This window comes from Grammomys surdaster, unplaced genomic scaffold (genome assembly GCF_004785775.1).
Source record: "Grammomys surdaster isolate TR1022 unplaced genomic scaffold, NIH_TR_1.0 126531, whole genome shotgun sequence".
Taxonomy (NCBI): domain Eukaryota; kingdom Metazoa; phylum Chordata; class Mammalia; order Rodentia; family Muridae; genus Grammomys; species Grammomys surdaster.
This window is the reverse complement of record NW_021621323.1, coordinates 5,303,649-5,323,858: the sequence shown is the minus strand read 5'-3', so window position 1 is coordinate 5,323,858 and position 20,210 is coordinate 5,303,649. Positions and strand designations below refer to the sequence as shown.

The following is a 20,210-nucleotide window of genomic DNA, read 5'->3' as shown; positions in this document are numbered from 1 at the left end:
TGATTCTGACCTCCTTAGACTATTCTTGCCAGTCATTTTAGAAAGAATAATAAGTTACTTGAATTATTCTGAATTGCTGTGTTTCAACTATGAAAACTGAGAGTTGGATGAGTTTGGCTAGAAAGATGCATTCTGTCTGGTATTTGTTTGAGCCTGGTATGTTATAAGTAAACTCCAGCTTCAACCAAGTGGTCCAGTAACCTTGATGTCAGTGAGTATACAATATCTGGTTCAAGTAAAAGCTTACTTATGGTTCCTCATGTACAGAACTCAAATTCTGCCGATGGGTGTGCATTATAAAGCATCCTATAATGCCATCTGGATAATTGATACTTATTTCTAGTATTCTTGAGCTTAAATGTTCCCATTGCTGCCTCACAAACTTTTATTTTGAGCAGCATTTGCAAGTTAATTGTGTAAGCTGTCTGTAATTAGTAGTAGTTTAGTAATTAGTATTTTCCACTGTGTTTAGTGAAGAAATCAAACAATTACTTGTCCTTATATACTAGTAATGCTATAGCTGATTACGACAGAGAAAATGGAACATACAGCAGTACAAGCCATCAAAGTTGTTCTGTTAACAAATGGGGGGCATGCGTGTAGGTTGCACTTGCAGTCATGGCCTTAAATGAAAGATACAGAGTGTATCCAGCATCCTCCTAACAGGGGGAAGTGATAAAAATCCACTCTTTAACTTTTTATTGTTTCTGAGGGGGAGTGTAAAAATAGAAAGGATATAGTTGTAGGCATTGAACTATTTTGTTAAAGGGCAGATGGGGGGACACAGAGAGAGAGAGAGAGACAGAGACCCACATTTTAAAACAAATAGTAATTCCCATGACTTACTATTTTCCTAATAATTTTTGTTAATAGAACTCACAGCACTGAGGCAATAATCTATCAAATCATGAATTTACTCCTATATCATAAGTATCTGTTGCAATGAAATTAGTGTTTGTCTTTATCTCAGGGAGGCAAATATTCAAGTCCTTCCTTGCACACCTCTGTCATTACAGTGCAACTGGCATTAAAGTACACCTGTTCCTATCTGGGACAGGAGTAATATATTCTTTCTTATTGAAAAGTAATTACATGATTTTTTTTTTTTGTTTACAAATCAAACAAGGGACTAAGGAGATATCTGTGGCAGAAAACCAGTGGTTGAATCCCAGCAGCCATGTGAGGTGACTCACAGTCACCGAGGATGTGTGATATTCTTCGCTGGCCTCAGTAGGCACCTGCACTTGCAAACTCAAATCAGTGGGCAGATACATAGCAAACACAATGAAGTTTTTTAATTTTTTAATTTTTATTTTATGTACAATGATGTGTTGTCTTCATTTATGCCTGTATAAGGATGTCAGATCCCTAGAGAATCAGATACAGACAGCTGTGAGCTGTCATGTGGGTCCTGGAAATTGAACCCAGATCAATTTCTGGAAGAGCAGCCAGTATTCTTATCTGCTGAGCCATCTCTCCAGCCCCAACACCATTAATTTATAAAATTAATCATTAAAAATTAATCAAAAGCACATTAAATAAACCTCAGATTCTTCTTTTGTGTTAATGCCGTCTTGTGTGCGACACCATTACTGTTCCTTCTCTTGTGTCTTGTGTGGCAATGACGGCAGTGGTATTTGCTAAGTGTTTAAAGCATAATAGGGAGAAAATGACAAAGCAGTTTATAACTGGAAATCAAATTTCATATGAAGGCCCGTAGGAAGCTGGTAACGCAAAGAAGTGTGACCGTGCAAGTCGCTGGATAAATCCTGAGTTACTTTACTGTCATACTCTCATTTGTGCCAAGACCAACTACAAGATCGCAAATACTTCACCTAGAGGCATAGGTGGCTTCTAAGGAATGAGTATCAATATGACACAAAGCAAGAGGCTCCTCTTAAAGTAAAATCCACCTGCTCTCAGAATCATTCTGTCAGATACAACAAAATAAAATAAGTAAAATAAAATAAAATACAATCACAGTGAATGCCCATCCAGATTTTAAATGATGGTTCTCGGCAGGTAACAGTCTCAAAATCTAGCTTATCCTTCACAAACAAGACAATAGATTTAATTCATGATAGTGACTATGTCATTCGGATGGGAAAATTAAGGGAATGATTAAAAGAAAATGGGCAAAGAAGATGATGATACAGAGGTGAGAAGAGTAGGAGAGGCAGGGGAGATACTAAGTGGGTTCATCATGAAAGAGAAGAAGAAGGGAAAGCCAGAGAGATGAGAGGAGTGGGGAGGGTAGGGACTGGAAGAGGGTTAGGTGACAACTCTCCCGTCTGAAGTGGTCATTACTCAGCTGGATTTCTGTGTGTTCTAAATTCTAAGTGTCCAAAGATGAGTATTTTGTTCTCTGTCTTCTATTTTTCTCAGTTAGACCGATTCAAAGAACCACCTGCTTACGGGCCCATGTGTGACATCCTGTGGTCAGACCCCCTGGAGGACTTTGGGAATGAGAAGACTCAGGAACATTTCACTCACAACACAGTCAGGGGCTGCTCGTATTTCTACAGGTGAGGACCCTGCATGCAGGAATGTCTGCCTTGCAGTATGGGAGTTTATGACCTGATTACCTAATAAATAGACGTGCTGTATGGACACCTGCATATAAATGCACGCATAGATGATTTCTGTGAACGATAAGGAAGGAAGAGAAGAGCCAGTGCTGAGAGAAAGGATGGCTACCATTGATAAAATGTACTAAAAATTGTCTCTATTGCATGAACTGTGGGAAAGTTTCATTACTCAGCAAACTTTTTTTTCATCCACAAATGTACTTATGTTCTACCAGTTCTTAGAACTTACGTCAGAAAACTAATTTCTCCTTGCTTGACTAAATCATACTCAGTTCATTCTTTACATAGTTTCGAGGGTTTGGGGCTTCCTGGATGGGTGAGAACCATCAGTTATAGAGTTCCCAGGTAACCCAGCAGATGCATGTTTGATAAGCTGCAATTTGCAAATGGGACTTGAATTTCCAAGCACTTAATAAAGGAATCCGGAGCATGTTTGGGGTTCTGTGAGTCTGGCCTACTTTCGTGATGGGACACCTCACTTTTAACTGCTGCATCTGATACTCCTAAAGTCATCTGGTCCCTTTGCATAGGATTCAGTAGTGGGAAATCAAAATGAAAATAATTGGGAATTTTAAATTCTAGAACACATGCTGGGTTTTGTTTTAGTCTCTCTTTCAACTTCAAAAGAAACCCTGATGTTCCATGGAAATAATGGCCATTTCCACCAAACAGTTTGAGCCAAAACCTCTGAAAACAAACTCATTTACACACCTCAGATGTCTACACTAAGCTGATAACATCCTCTGTGTAACTGCTTATTCTATAATGGAACATTTTGTTTTACACATTAAATTTTATTATGGATGCAGTATTTTTTTTCTTTCATTTGTTGGTATGACTAGGAAATTAGTTTTGAACATAAAGTCAGTCGTACATTTTTGTAAGTCATCATGCTGAGAGTGCCTTGTGTTTAGCATATCAATAGTGAAGCTTATTCTGAATTGAAGTGTATAGTTACAGATTATCTTGTGTTTTAGAAACTGAAATGCCAAGGCCTATGAGTATATGGGGGTAAACTGCTCTATAATTCTGAAAAGGCTTAAAGCTTTTTTTTTTTGATAATTACTTAACTTAGGTATAACGTTTTGTGAAGATGTCTTTCCTTGTAATAAAATGTTACTTGAAGTAGATTAAAACCAAGAGTTAGATCTTTCAAATCTGGTGTTAAATTCCCCAATTATGTAGGTCTCTAGGTTACCTGCTGTGTTTCACTAAAATAACACTATACAAGATCCAAACAGGATTTTAATGTTGCATCATGTTGTATTTATCCACAGCACAGCACTCTGTTCTGTCTTCTGGGTCAGCTATTCAGGAAAATATTTCTCTGAATGAAGTCCCTGTGTAATATATTTGTTTTGTGTCTTAGTTACTTTTCTCTGACTATGCTAAGACAGCATAACCAAAGCCACTTATGGAAAAGAAGAGATATTGGGGCCTATAGTTTCAGAGGATGTCTGTAACTATTTTGTTAAAGAGCATGAGAGTGAGCAGGCATGACACTGGAGAAGAAGCTGAGAATTTACATGTTTTGACAACAATGGTGAGGTAGAGAGAGCTAACTGGCAATATTGCAGACTTTTGAAACTTCAAAGCCCACCCCTAGTGACACACCTCCTTCAACAAGGCCACACCTCCTAATCCTTACCAAACAGTTCCATCAACTGGGGACCAACTATTCAAATATATGAACCTATGGGAACCATTCTCATTCAAATCAACACATTCTGTGAACATAGACAAAGACATAAAATATTATCATCCAGATAATTAATTAAGCACATTCTCATACTTTTACTCTCCCGATCATATGACGTTCTTCACAGATGTTGGTGTTTAGTCTTGACAGATACTGTGTGACTGAATCCACAGCTTGTAACACTGTTGGCAGAGGATTCTGTTTTAATAGTCTGTCAAATCTCATTTGTACAGAGTTTTTTGATATTTTTGTCTTTAAAATTACCTTGAAAGGATCAGAGATATTTTTTAAAATTACTGCTTTAAAGTTCACCTAGACAAATATGTGAGCACAAAATTAATGAAGGAACTTAGTGGTCATATTCTGTTTGCAATTGTTTTGATATATAATTTTATTTTGCATATCTTCATATAGTCTGGATATTTAATTTGATATGCCAATATATGCACTGTGTAACATTTTATCCAGGCTATGGTTTAAATAACACATAGTCATTCAGGAAAAAAAATGTGTGTGTGTGTGTGTGTGTGTGTGTGTGTGTGTGTGTGTCTGGAAAGATTGCTCAGCAAGTAAGGGTGTATACTTCTCTTGCAGTGGTCCGAGTTCAGATCCCAGCACCTACATCTGGTAGCTCAAAACCTCTTTAGCCTAGCTACAGTGAGCTCTGACTATCCTGGCCTCGAATGTCTGCATGTACACACATAAACACAAACACACACACACACACAAAATTGAGAACGAAAGAAATCTAAAAGACTTTAGGTGTATCTGGATGATTTGTCTCTAGTTTTTTAATTATGCTCTTGATAATGCCACACTGTCTAAGACATTCTTTCTCTCATCTACCTCTTTTATCTTCTTCCTATTCCTGTCATCCCACATACTTGTCCCTTCCCCAGATTCATGGCTGTTGACATTGTTGGGTGACTCATTTGGTTTAATCAGTATCATATTCATGACCCCTGAATTGGGACAAAGTAATTGATTGAAACAAAAAAAAAATCCCTAAAACTTGCTGCCCTCACCCCCTAGGATTCCTATTAACTTCATATTCACAGACCATAGATGGCTGAACTGTTCACACAGGTTACCGAGATATTGGATGCAGCCCAGCATTAGAGTGGAGGTTAGTAAGGACAGTGACATATGCGAGAGAAAATCTTCATAGGAAACTCTTGGTAGGATTTGAGTGTTCCGTTACCATTTTGTATCTGCGTCTGATGAATCATGACAGCACTGTGTTCTGGATTTTTCTGCTTTTCAGTGTCTGAGTTAGTTAGGACATTCCGACATTGGTCTGAGAATCTAGTCTTGAGATACACTGATGTGAATATTAGTGTATCCATGGCTCTCCCTACAGCTCACTTGAACTATATAAGGAGCAGTGGCAGTCCCTAGCTCTTCCAAACCACCCCCTCTTCCTATTTGTTTTACCCTGTTCAACTCTAAAGTTCTAGACAAGCTCGGCCCTTCTGCCTTTTTTTTCTAGGTCTTCTTCGTAAATAACCGTCCAATCTGAAATCACAGTTATTCTATTTTATTACCTGGTGAAGTTGAGCATTCATTTAAGCCATTCTCTTGTTTTTATACCCAAGAGAAATGTATACATAAGGATACCAAGTAACAATGATACTGTGCATTGCATCAGTAATCATAATATCCAGGAAATAGAGACAGTCCAAACACCTACTTAGTAGAATAATAAAGTCCCCTGTAACACAATGTACAGATACATGTAGAAATATTAACTTTACAGTTAGATGTATAATCAGTCTGTATGTACAGTAATTATTATAACTCACATATGCATTGACTATAGCAAATGAAATTTATCTAAACAAAATCACATGTGCCACTATGGTTAAATGATATAAATATGATGATGAGCAAAAGATTGTCAACACTCATTTAATGAAATGAACTCAGCCTACAAGAGAACTCATCTATTATAACATTGAAAGCCAAGGTGACTGTCACACTAATAAGAGTGACAGCTGTGAGGAAGTTCTGGGTTTCTAAGAACTAGCGACAAAAATGCCCTTTCTGTGAGGGGATGCCATCTTCTGATCTGTGATCTTTTTCATATAGATATCTAACATCGATAAAATGTTAGCCTTTGTGTTAGGAATGTAGTTCAGTGGTGGAGCCTGACGTACAATAAGGACCTGGGGTTGATCCCCAGCAATGCAAAGTAAGAGTTTACAAAAGTAATAACTCCTACTTATCAAGATGCAAGAGAGGACTGGGTTCTGCAGAAGTTCTGGCGGGAAGAGTTGAAGCCTCAGCATCTAAGATCTAAATTCCTTAGAGGACCCTGGGGCAAAGGAGAGACACAAAGTCCTAAGTAAAGAAGGCTGACTGAAGCCCCAGGGCACCCCAGGGCTGAGTACCTATTACTAAACCCAAGCAGCAGAGGAGTGGAGCATCTGGACCAGCTGGAAAGGGTAAGAACAGGAGGAGAAGGACAAGGAAGAGGAGAAGGAGGAAGAGAGGGAGGAGGAGGAGGATGAAGATGAGAAGGTGGTAGTGGTATCTTCCTGTCCATACCATGGCAGGGACTGCGCTGCTGGGCTGAAGCAACGAGGAGGAACAGTACCATCTACATTCTCGATCTGCCCACTATGCTTGACTGCCTTTGTTGAGTCTCTTTCAGTGACTGCACATGAGCTCCAGAAAGTGGCTAAGCACTCAGAAAAGTGAGTGGAGAAAGCTGTGGGTTCCCTCTGCTAGAATTCCCTATTGCTAAAGGGCAGATCTGCAATCCTACTTCATATAACAAAATGCTAAGTAGCAGGAAGGTCTGAGGTGCAAACTGTAGAGGCAGCAGGTTTTATAGGCCTAGGGGTGAGGTGGGCTTACCTGGAGGTGTCTTATGGGGTCGTTGACATCATTGGGGAAGAATTGGCCTTATCAAAAGGAAAAAGCACACAGGGATAGCATCAGCAAAGGCTTATGTGTGCAAACACATTGTAGTGATACTTGCAGGCAAACTCTGGATTAAAAAGTCTAAGGTATTTAATTCAAAGTCTACAGTGTATTTGATCTGTTAGAGAAGTATAAATAAGGAGACAGGCAGATTGAACCCAACTTTTCTGCAATTGCTCACACGTTCTTTTCTGCTTTCATCGTTTACACACAATCTGTGACCCCTCTGTACAACCCCCTGTCGTCTAATGATCCACATCCAACTTGGAATCTTATGCAAGATCGTGGTCTCAGTGTTCCTTCGTGTCTGACAGACTAGGATAGGGGGTGGGGGGACTTGTTCCCTTACCCTATAATGTCTACAGAACTTATGGAATATTTTATCTTTGCTGTATTTTATTGCTGTGCGGATTTTTAAATCTTTTTTTTAAATCATATGAAAGGCTTCATGATAGAAGTGATACATCACACTTACCATGTAACTGCTCAGCCTGGCCTGCCTTCCAGCAAAGCGAACAAAGAGTCCCCTTCTCTTACATTCGCATCCCTCTGAGGAATCAACAAATCCAAAGCTCTGATACAAAGTACACACGTACATGTGTGTGCAGACGAACCGAAACACTTTACAGTTTGCGAAAGAACCATTTTTGCTAAATCACTAAATCCTTCTTATAATCTGTATTAGCTACTTTCCCCTGCTGTGACAAAATGCAGGACAAAGCAGTCTGAGGAGGGAAGAAGGGTACAGCCCGCCATGGTACAGAGCTCAGGTTGGCCACAGCAGTCAGGAAGCAGAGTTGGGGGTAGGGGTGGGGGAAATGCTGGTGCTCAGCTTGCTTCTCCATTTTATTCATGCCAGGGTCCTCACCCAAAGAATGTGCTACCATATGTGGTAGATCTGCCCACTTTGAAGAGCCCAGTGTTAAAGTCTCCCACACAGATATGCCCAGAGATTTGTCTCCTAGGCGTATCTAGTACCTGTCAAGTTGGCCATCCTTGCTAATGATGACACAGTTGATATCTCTACCTACGTACTATCTTAGAAGCATTTGTTTTTCCTATTGAATGGAGAATTTGTGCAAACATATAGCATAAAATCTGTTTTTTGTCCCATATACTAAATTGTTTCTCCAAAGTAGATTTTTCAAATTTATGAATATGTCCATGTGCATATTTTAGGTTCCAGTAAATATTTGTAGTTTATTTATAAAATGTTGGTTTTCTGACCTTATTTTCAATTGTCAAAAGTTTATTGGTTTTAAATTTATTTCAAGACATCTTAGGCAAAGGCATAGCAGTTATAAACTGCGTTTTCAGTTTACATTTGTAATCCGGTTTTCAGTTATAGTGAAGTTGATTTCTTTTTAATTTCAATTTTAATTTTTACTCTAGGTGTATGAGAATGGGTGTGTGTGATTGTAGGTGTGCAAGCCAAGACACACATGGGAAAGTCAGAGGATACCTTTCAGGGGTAGTGTCTTCCCTTCCACATATGTGTACCGCATCTGACTCAGATAGGAACCCATCCTCAGAAGCAGGGAAGTGTTTCCTGAGTGCTCTGTGCTTGTGCTGGATTCTAGCAACATCTGGCTGTCTGTGTGACTCCTGAAGTCTTCGTAACCACCTCTTCTCTTTTCTCTCCGTGTCTGGCAGTTACCCAGCTGTGTGTGACTTCCTGCAGCACAATAATTTGTTGTCCATACTCCGAGCCCACGAAGCCCAGGATGCAGGGTGAGTAGCACTGAGGGTTTGTCAGTGAGAACCCTTTTGTCAGGTGTTCTTCCGCTTAGCTTAGGCAATGCTGACTCCCTTTGGCCTGGCGCATACCCAGAAGGAACTACTTTTAAAATGGACTTCTAGCAAGACAGATATGGCAAATTGGCAGGAAGTGCATGATTGCTGATATCTGGTTTTACATTTACGTTTATAAATGTTAAGTTCATACCACATGTAATTTTATGAACCTCTTTAATGTCACTCCATCTTTCGAGTGCAGAAGTCTATTTCCATTTGTTTTCTTTAGGACTTACTTCTCCCAGTTCTTGTAATCTCTATGATGCCCAGGAGATAAACCAGCTGCTTCTTGGTCTCAGTTCACCATGTGAATGAGCGTCACAAATATGTAAAAGACGTAACAAGTTGTAGAGTTTTATAGGGGTGACATGCAGACATTTACTAAACAAAAGAAAACAAGACACCGTATTCTATCAAAAAATTCTACACAATTAATTGTAAGCTTAGTTTTAAGAGTCTGGAAAACTAAGATGTGTCGAGTGTTTACCCTAAATAGTTTTGAACTTGAGTGAGAGAAAAAAGGGAGATTCATCTTAGCAGTTGAGGTCTGATCTCCACTCTGGTCAGGCTTCATAGAGAGGCCTTTGATTCCCATTAAATAATAAAATAAAATTTTGAATTTTCTGAAAAGTAAAAGGACTCCTTTTTAAAATCTGCATTCTGAAGTGGGATATTTTTTCCCTCCGACAGTGGCCCATAAGGTACATGTCCCTGAAACATGACAGAAACTCAGGTTCTTCCGAGCAGTGACTTAGCAGATAGGACCTGAGCTGGCGTTGTACAGTCAGTGTGTTGTCATTAATCATTGAAGTAGCCCATTCATGCACATTCTCAGTGTTGCTCACACTCTTCAGGGTTGCAGTGGGCTGTGTTATTTTGTATGTCTTTTCTATCAGGCCAGACATTGAGAACAGATGTTTCTTGATTGCATTAAAATTCAGGAGATGGTTTGCTTACATAGAGATGGTTGGCTTGACCAGCTAATGGCAATTAACATCAAATATTTTTGTTTAAAATGAGCTTTTGTTTAAAATGAGGAAATTGAGTACATATCACGTAGTTTTGATTTTAACTGGTTGGTTTGTTTCCTTTTAGTGAAAGTTAGGAACACCTATACCCTGACCCACTACTTTTAAGAATCCCATTACTCACAGAGTCTGTGATTTGTACTGTCACATTGCTTTTGAATAAAGTTTTCATTTTCCTTGAGAAGGAAAAGAGCCTGTCTTACTCCCACTATGACAACCATGGCCTCTGCCCCAATAAAAGCATAATTCCATAAACAAGATATATCTGAAATAGCTTAAAAAGCTTTTTAATAGGGTGTTTCTTTTGGGAAAAGTCAATGTGTATTTCCAGAAAGAAAAAAAAATCAAAATCTGCTTAAAATTAAACCTTTAAAGTGGCTATCTTTATAAAGGTACAATTTGGGCTACATTTAGAACTCAGTTTCATTAAGATACAAACAAACAAACAGAAAGCAAGCCAAGGAATGATAAGATATTGTAGTATAAGAATGTTTCTAAACTGATATTCTTAAATTTGTAAGATATAGCTCATAAAGTGTTTCTTTATGGTGTTAAAACAAGAGCCCCCACCTCTAGTTCTTATTTGGTAGATAATTGCAGTGTTATATTATGAATTATTTTTATCCTGATAGAGGAAAAGTAGCAGGATGGCTTCTTGTTCATTACTGATTGATTAATTCTCACCCTGGTGAGACAATAATCTTTGCTGTGCAGACACCAGCAGGGCCTGGTAATAAATAAAGTTCTAAAATAGAAAGACTCAGTTAGTAAAATTCATAGTTTTAATGAGACATTCTTTGGAGGGAAAAAAAATTACTGTGTCTTAGGAAATCACTTACCACAGGTTCATATGTAACCTTGCACAGAATAGTTTATAAGAATGGCTGACCTAGGCTTAATGGTTTCTCTCTCTGTATCTTTCAACTGACTTGATTGACTGCTGTCTGAAAACCACAGTGGTCATGGCAATCTCTGTCTTTTGTGTTGAACACCTGAAAATGAATTAGAACTCTACTGAGTTCCACCCATCCCTGAGGCTTGGCAAGTTTAAAAGATAGACCCATTTGGAAACCACATATGTGATTCTAGATTAGCATTCTTGTCCCTCCTGAAATTCAAAAGACTTAGAGGGGTTAGATTTAACGCTTGTCATTGGGATCCTCTTTGAGAGACAGAACATAACTAGTTTCCTGGTTTCGGGTGTGTAAATTGGTGTCCACACTCAGCTTGCTGATGACTTTGTGTGTGTTGTCTGCAGGTACCGCATGTACAGGAAAAGCCAAACCACAGGCTTCCCGTCTCTAATTACAATCTTCTCAGCACCAAATTACTTAGATGTGTACAATAACAAAGGTGAGTGTGATGAGTGACACCTTGGTGATGTCCTAAGTAGTTCGTACCTTTGTGCTTAAACTGATTTTGACTTGAGTGTTAACATTTTAAAGCATTCTTCTTTGTGTCAATCCCTTATATACTTAAAGGAGATCAAATATTCGGAGGTGGAATCCATACACTGATGCTTTTAACATACTTTCTACATTTCGTTTAGTGTATAGTAGAGATATTCTCTGTTCTCTGATAAATACAGACTTTCTAAGAAATACTCATTGGAGGTAATGGTAAATCGTGCTCCTTTAAATAGCTACACTTATATATTTAATTTATGATTGTGTTTGTCCACCAAAGGCCTGTCTATCAAAAAAGAAGTCACAGCTTGAAATTCTAATTCTATTGACTGAGCCCTTACTATGATTCACTTTCTGAGCTGACCAAGTGCGGGTTTAATTCCTTCAAACGAATCATAACCTTCAGGGTAACTCTTAGCTGGTACTCACCCTTGCTCTATACGAAGTGTGTGCCTGTAGCCAGTTGCCTCTCACAGAATCACTCAACCAGGATGATATGAATCAGGGTACAACCCACAGTGCCGAACTTTCTTTATGAAATGCCCTACCTGCTTTCTGAAACAAACAGGAAAGCCAGAGGGCATCATGTCCTTCTATAAGAAAAGGAAAGATGAAGGGATTGGGACTTTTCCTTTCTCCAGAAAGTTGTCCTGATCGAAAAAAGACATGTCTTATCTTGTTTCAGAGCAGATGCTAAAATGTGGAGAAAGGATTAAGTCTAGTACCCATTGGTCTGGGTATTATGGAGATAATGTCTCTGCGTGTGATACTTAGAGATTAAGAAAGAGAGAAATCAGTGAAATAATATATGAGAGGAAGTATAGTTCAGGCAGGGTAGGGGAAAGGCAACTTTGTTTCTGAGCATCTTTGAAACTGGAATTCAAACAGCCCCTATACTTTAGCTAATGTGATAGATACCCTCTTACAGGACATGGGATCCAGACCTTGACCCGGACAGCACCCAGAAGCCAGACTAGGCCTCCTTCCTCAGTAGGACAATTGAATAAGTAGTAGTGAAAAGTAGGGAAGCGAGATTCATTTTAGTGTGCCCACATTGGGAATGGGAACAGAGAGATTTACTGACATCTTTAGGGTCCTGACATGAAATCGAGGGTCAGAAATTTGTATAGTGAAGCTGTCCTAGTCACAGTGTGGTCTGGGCCATCATTGCCATCTGGATCTGGCCTCTCTTACAAGGGGATCTGACATTTGTCATCACTAAGTGGATTCTCTTTCCAGGGTCCAAGTGTCACCTCTGGCTGACACCACACTTGAGCTTTTTTCTTCTCCCCACATGAGATTCCTGGGGAAATTCAGTAGTGTAATAGCTCAAACATGCTGCATAAGTGTGTCTTTGGGATATTTTCCTTCCTGTCAGGACAGTTACAGAGCCTGGCATCCGGAATACCTAAAGAAGGACTTGACCTCCATTATTCCCAAGTATCTGTGGATTATTTGACAGCTTGCTCTGTCTACATAGTACTTCCTCTTGCTCAGAGCCAAACCCCAAATTCCCATAACTTCTAATGCTACCAGGAAGCATGCCTCTTACCCGTCTTTCTGCATGTGTCTTTTACTTGCAGTGAGTGGATTCTATGCTCAGACCTTCTTCTCAGCCCAGAGAGTGACAAAGGCTAAATGGTGTATACTATAACCACATAACATTGTCTAAGGCCACACTGACTGTGACAGGCCATTCCCTGGAGCTAAGGAGTATAGATATCCACAGACATACTACAGCCATGTCATAGGTGGTTCCTAGCAATGATGTGCTGTCCTTAGAGAGGCAAGAATGCCCAGTACAACAGAACATGGTCTCTGCATGCTGTGTGCTCAGAGGCAGTACATAAAGCAGAATGCTGGGGATTCACTAATGGTGTCAACCAAGGGGACCCACATGAAGTGCATTTGACAACAATGCATTTCTGAATGGCTAGAGAAAGCCTTGTTTAAAATTTTGATCCAGACATAAAAGAATGCTCAACTTTTGTAGGAAAGCTATAAAAAGTAAAGGCTAATAAGTTTTTTTAAGCAACAAATTTATTTTGAGTTAAGCTAATAAAAGCTAATTATTTGAATCAGTTAGGTGAAAGTTTTCAGTATTTCTCAGGATATGGGCACTGGCCCGAACATTCACTACCATTTTTCTGTAATCTACTTTAAGTGTATAAATGATACATATTGTGCCAGAACATTTCAGTCTGTTTTCTACTAAGGCTAAGGAGCAGGGTGTGGCACATGCTTGTCTCTAATCTCAGCACTTGGGAGGGAGAGGCATTCTGATCAAAAGAGTAAGGTTATCATCAGGTAGGAATTTCCAGCCTAACCTAGGCTACATGATATCATATCGCAATAAAACAGTAGACAGAAAGCATCAAGGAATATAGTCCCTTCCCAAAATACTTTCTGGGCAGCTACTGGCTGTCAAATAGCATTGACAGTTAAAACCTAACTTATTAAAATGAAGGCAACTCCATGTCATTCCATAATGTCCTTAGAGACTTCTCATTCTCTTGGGTAGCTTTGTTTCTTGGTGCAGATAGCTGCTTCTCATACACTGGCTATGTTGCCTCTTTGTGCGCCATTCTGATGTGACAAGCCAGGGACTTGAGCACAGAAGGGGGTGCTCCGCTGTCTTTGAGATTTCTGTGACTCTTTAGCTCTGATCTCTTGCTGTGGGTAAGCCACGGTCCTTCAGGAAGAGGATAGAATTGTTTGCATTCAGGGAACCTTTTCATAAAGCAGAATTCCTCTCAAGAGAAAAGAGAGACTGAAAGAAAAAAAGAAGAAGAAAGGTGTATTCTTCAGTAGGAACATAATGTCAAAAGACTTTTGTGTCAGATTTCTGAAGCACTTTAAAGCTATTATGCTGGCAGCTTGTACAGTATATGGGGGCGAGAGTCCGTTATTCACGGCTGCACTGCAGATTGTTGATTTGAATAAAATCGATGTTAACTAGAATTTTAAAAAGCCGAGCAATAAAATTGAGCTGCAAGACTCTCTGCCACATAAGTCAGTGGAAAAATAAGAGTGAGGAGACTGTCAGTTAATCTTTGATAGAGGTGATGACCACAAAGAACCTTAGTTATGCTACAGTTAGTGGAGCGCCTGCACGCTAAGGCAGAGGTAACCCTCTCAGGCTGAGGGAGAGGATGAGAATGATAAGGTGATCATGCAATTTTAGGACGAAGGTTAGCTGTGATCAGATGTGTGTTTAACATGCAGTCATTCCCATCAGTAGCTTCCTCTTGCCTGTGCTTGATCAGGAGCATTTGGGAAGTTGGTGGGACTAAACCTCTCACCCTTTGGTGGCCCCCTCATTAACTAAGCCATTGTCTGTCCTTTCCCATCTGCCTTATCACAGTTACTTTAACTCATGCACGTGTGCACACACACACACACACACACACACACACACACACCTGAATCTCTTCTCCCCTCACTCTGACAGCTCTTTCGAGATGCCAGGGCAAAGAATGGACATTTAGGTCACAATCATCCCATCCTGCAAGAAGCTCATTTACCCTTACTGGCTATGCAGTGACAGCTCTATAACGTGAAGGAACAATTGATATTTTGTAAAATGATGAATGGAGTTGCTTTGTGGTTACAAACTGTGCAACATGAAGAGTCCGTCATCATTTCTTCATATTTCCTGTTATTGGCTGCCACACGTTAGTGCAAGGCTTCAGGAGCTGCCAAGAAGATAGTTGTCCTTCCGTTGTTCATTCACAATTTCACCACATATTACTTAGTCTACACAAAGTATCTCCTCCCTTCTGTATAACCTGCAGAAGCAAACTTTAGCAGTTTTTCAACTTACTGCCCTGAACAAGTTTGCATCTAGCCACATATCTCTCCAGAGTTAAACTAGTTTGCTCACACCTCTATCCATTTCAGGAGAGGAGATACACCCATAAGAACGAAGCATTCCCACTGCTCCGTTGGAAGCCAGTTGTTAGACAGGGTCATTTCAGACAAGCATCCGCTGGCATCTGTGTAAGCATTTCATGTGTGGGAAACTCATAAAATAGAAAATCACACGTTGAGACCTAAGATCTAATACTGCCACTGCATGTTTTAATTAGTTAATTGTGTATGCATATGTGTTCGAGTATAGGTGTGTGCTTGCTGTAGGATACCTGTGGCGGTCAGATGAAGGCTTTCAGGAGTCACTGTCCCCTTGTGGGACCTCAGCATTGAATTCACATCAAGACCACGTATCAGCATCTCTGCCTGCTAGGGCATCTCGCCACCATCTACCCTGCATCTTAATTGAATTGATCCACATAGAACTCTTGTGTCTTTGCTGGAACAGTGTTCCTACTTTTGTAGAATACACCAGTATCTAATGAGTGTAGTCTGTGAGGTGATTACAAGCCTTCAGCAAAGGAATACCACAGGAATACCAAAGGAATACCACAGCAAAGGAATACACGTGCTTTGCATTGTTCATTATTGACACAGCTACTGAACTTCATTTTTCAAGATTGTATAAAATGAAGTATTAAGAAAGTGCAGTAAAGAAACATAATGCATTGTAAGCTAATATAACAATTTCTTAAAGTGTTTTTAAACCTAATTTTATTTTAAGTATATGGGCCTGATTACATATCTGTGCACCATGCACATGTAGTACCTAAGAAGGCCAAGAGAGGGCATCAGATCCCCTGGAACTGGAAGCACAGGTGGTTGTGAGCAGCCATGTGGGTGCAGAGACTCCAGCTAGGTTCCTCTGGAAGAACAACGAGTCCTCTTAACCACTGAGCCATCTCTCCAGACCCTTAACAATTTTTACAATATCCCCTAATAAATGTAATAAGGGTAATAAAAATCAATTTTATTAATAATCCATTAGTTATACAAAATGAGTCTGAGAGGTTATCTTAGGGAGAGCTACATTGCCCATTCTACCCATACCTTGTTTTGGTTTTTCACTGATTTAAATTTGTATTTTTTTTTGAGTTGCCACGCCTCTTCTCCATTATGTTTAGTCCTGAGTCTTTCACACAGATCCACTATGGAGTGCTCTTTTGCTAGATGAACAAGAACAACTGGGAATACACTCTGACACAATAAATGCATTTATAATCAGGCCAGTGATTGATTAGATTATCACACTGGACCTACAAATCTAGGAATCTCCACACAGCGTTTAACACTGATAAAAGGCATAACGATATAGAATCAATGGGTGGCTGGTATTGCAGACCCCGAGAACTTCTTGAACTCCCCTTATCCCCAGACCATGTTACTCAGTCTTGTGTGGCTTTGCTTCCATGGAGCATGGTGTTGTTGGTGGGTATGAGGCCATGTGTAGTAAGGTAACTATGCCCAGGAGATAGTTATCTGTGTGCAGTTACAGGGCAGCCTTTCACTTTCAAGGCTGTACCAAGCCTCAAGCTGGAGCTTATGGTGGCCTTGGTCATTCCTGCTATGGCACCCTTGGTTCTGAGTCACTATTGAGTCCATAAACCTCACTGTGCTGACACAGAGCCTCTTTCCTGATTCCCACCCATGCCTTCCCTCTAGACTTCTGCTTGTGTATAATTAGGTCTGGTTTTACGTCATTTGGAAACCATCTTTGACTTTTACCTACACTTCCCTTTCCTGCCATCTCTCCCCTTTTCTTTGATTCTTCTGTTTCCTTGATCTTCCACACAACTGAGTATCAACTCCTACAAATAAATACGTTATGCATGACCATAAATGAAGAAAAGAATTAATACATCTTCACCCTTTCCATCTTTTTTCTCACCGTTACCCCAAGTTCTGCATCTGAATAATCACCATGTTTAGAATTGCCTGGTACTATGCTTAAAAAGTGAAACACAGGAACTGTGACTGAAGAGTCCCACCAAGAATCCACCAAGCAAACAGAAGTTAAGCCTGCAGAGGACCTTTGTCAGAAATCAAAAATTTAAAAACAGTGAACGACTGGGAAGGTAGAACAGTGGTAGGATGTTTGTCTAGCATGTGCAAAGCCCAGAGCTGACAGAAAAAGAAAGGAGGGAATCACACCCTGAAATGTGTGTGTGTGCACTCATGCATTAGAGTCCTGAGATTAGCTCAGTGTTTCACAGAAGTATCTGGTAACACTCTTCTTCCTTCATCATATAAAATGGTATCATCCAAATTTTACACAGAGAAGTATATAACAACGTTTTGAAAGGTATTTTAAGGTTTACGAAGGATGCACATATACAGATAATAGCCATACAAAGGTTATAAGTGCCCTCCCATCTACTGATTAAGGAGACCGAAGCATACATACACACGGACATACTGTGATCTGCCTATGTGCCCGGGTATTTACGGTAGAACTAGATCTCTAACGACACAAAAGTAATGATGAGAAATAGCTCAGTAAGTTGACGATCAGGTTGCCTTGTGCTGTGTATGTTTCTAAAAATGTGCTACATCCTTTAAATATGTAGCGAAGCTTACAGTTCACAAAATCATGATCACATTTTAAATAACACATTGTTTTTGGCTAATAATAGTAAAGAGTCTTTCTCTTATTCATTCTGTGGAAGAGACTAATCATTTGCCTATGAGGCACTCTGTATTAGGTACTGATTCACATAGTAAACCAGTCAATATCTCATACTAAAGAATATCACTGTGGTTAAGTTACCTGGAAACTGAAGGCTTGAACATTGACTTGAGTTTGCATTTTGCACTTAAGTGTGTGAGGGGGAGACTGACCTGCAGAAGCATTCTGTCACCACGTATAGTGCCTACCATGGCTTGGTCAGTTATTCCTGGAGTAAGCCATTGATGGTCTTACAATCTTGAATGAAAGATTTCAAGCAGGACATAGAAGGGAAACCAGAAACTAAAGTTTGAGTTAGGTTTAGAATGCAAGGGATTGTGGAATCTGTTTATATAAGTCATAGTATACTGTGGAGAAGTGTGCATGCGTAGAATAAACAGGCATACATTTATATATTGATAAATGGAAATCATATTGGCCCCAAAGTAATCATTAGGAGAAGATACACAGTATTTCTGCCAAAATCAGAATCCTCTTGCCTGTGGTACAGTGTACAAGTCATAGACAGCTCCTAGTCACAGGCATAGTCCTGCACAGGTCATGGACACTTCTAGAAAGTATTTCAAGCACACATGGCTTAACTCAAGACTTTCCCTCCCAGTCTTTTTGCCTCCTTCTGTGAAGGTGGGACTTTACAAAGGAACCTTTGCAAAGGAATATGGTGATGCTAGTTTTTCCGCTAGAGCATTCGTGGGTGGAGCAATTGGAAGGAAATCATATTCTGAATCTGCTATGCATAATTTTGCTATTTCGGGATAGATTATGGTGATTGTACTTCTAGCAGGCCACCATTTGTATCTTTCACACTTTTATTGCTTTTCTTTCTTCTCCATCTCTTTAAGATGGACGTAGATGATCAATTATAGATAAGAAAATGAAAGATGTTAACAAGGGTTAGAAAAAGAATAAATAAAATTCAAGTTGTTGAGAATCTCCCGTTGGATTTTGATAATCTTGCCATTTGTTCTTGCTTTGTTTCCAGCTTCTCTGGTTATTAATATTGACGTTGAAAGGTGTTGGTAACCTTCATTATTTCATGAAATTAAATTTGTGTGTGTGTGTGTGTGTGTGTGTGTGTGTGTGTGTGTGTATACATGTGTACCTTAACAATTTTAAAATCACAGAAATCCCTAGGTTCTAAAGCTCTGACTATAGTCCAGAGATTTGGTACACGGTAAGGCACTGCAACAGCATGAGGTATATACAATATTCCTTGGGCTCCACTGGATATTAGAAGCCAATGACTGAAGTACTAGAGGATTTAAGATAAAGCTCCATTATAGAGTCTTTGCCTTATTTGACAGCATTGCAATAAATAAGTAAGATCCAGTATCCATTCCACAAGCAGGACTGGGCCCTTTGTTGCTGGTTTTAAATGTAAAGAAACATGCTTTTGAAGATGGAGTTTTGCAGCTATAATAAAAAAAATGTATAATTCTAAAATGATTTATTCTGACAACGCAAGAAGAGTGAGCAGGGCAGCTTCCACACATGTAGGATTCGGGTTCGTTCCATTGCCTCAGTCTCTACTGGCAGATTTTCACACCAGCAGCTACAGGAGAGAGCCATTTGTTCTGTGCTGTCTGGTCTGCTGTAAGACATGGTGAATAACTTGAGGCCCACAAACATGTCACAGTGTCTCTGCATCCCTCTGGGACAAAGTGTAAGTGACAGAAGGGCGTAGGAACTTGCTAGAGAAGCTCCCGGTTGGTAGATAGGACATGTTTGTAATTGTTGTTTCTTTCTTTCTTCCCAAAGTCTTAGCATGTGTTCTCCCATGTTTGTGGAAATACAATCATCTATATTATGTTCACTGCACTGGGTGGGAGTGTCTGTGTCTCCACTACATCGGAGGAACCTGCACTGTTAAGGATGCGGTTGCAGTTTGTAATCCCCGTGACAGTCAGGGGCAGGTGTCAAGGGAAGAAGGAAGGTGTGGGAGGTGGAGGATGAGAAATTAACTGTGAATTTTGTGAATGTAGATACTTCTGACTAATTTGATTTACTTTTTACGCATTGTGATGATGTATAGTTATTGTGAAAAAAACACCAAAATCTCTGAGTAACTTATAAATATGGGATTGTTCAAAGGATTCTTTCACAAATATGTCACGTCACTGGAGAAAAAAAAAACCTATTGTGGTTCTGCCTTTTAAGTTAAAGATGATTCTTCTTCTTCTTCTTCTTCTTCTTCTTCTTCTTCTTCTTCTTCTT

The 20,210-nt window shown here is 39.6% G+C and overlaps 1 protein-coding gene across 1 annotated transcript in view; it reads left to right on the top strand.

Annotated features, from left to right (window-relative positions):
* The window catches only part of Ppp3ca (protein phosphatase 3 catalytic subunit alpha), a 272,769-nt gene that overhangs the window by 213,615 nt on the left and 38,944 nt on the right, over positions 1-20,210 (top strand). Inside the window, exons 6-8 of the mRNA XM_028760375.1 lie at positions 2,386-2,525; positions 8,866-8,943; positions 11,293-11,387. Of these exons, the coding sequence (XP_028616208.1) occupies positions 2,386-2,525; positions 8,866-8,943; positions 11,293-11,387 (313 nt within the window). The remainder of the gene's footprint in view (positions 1-2,385; positions 2,526-8,865; positions 8,944-11,292; positions 11,388-20,210) is intronic.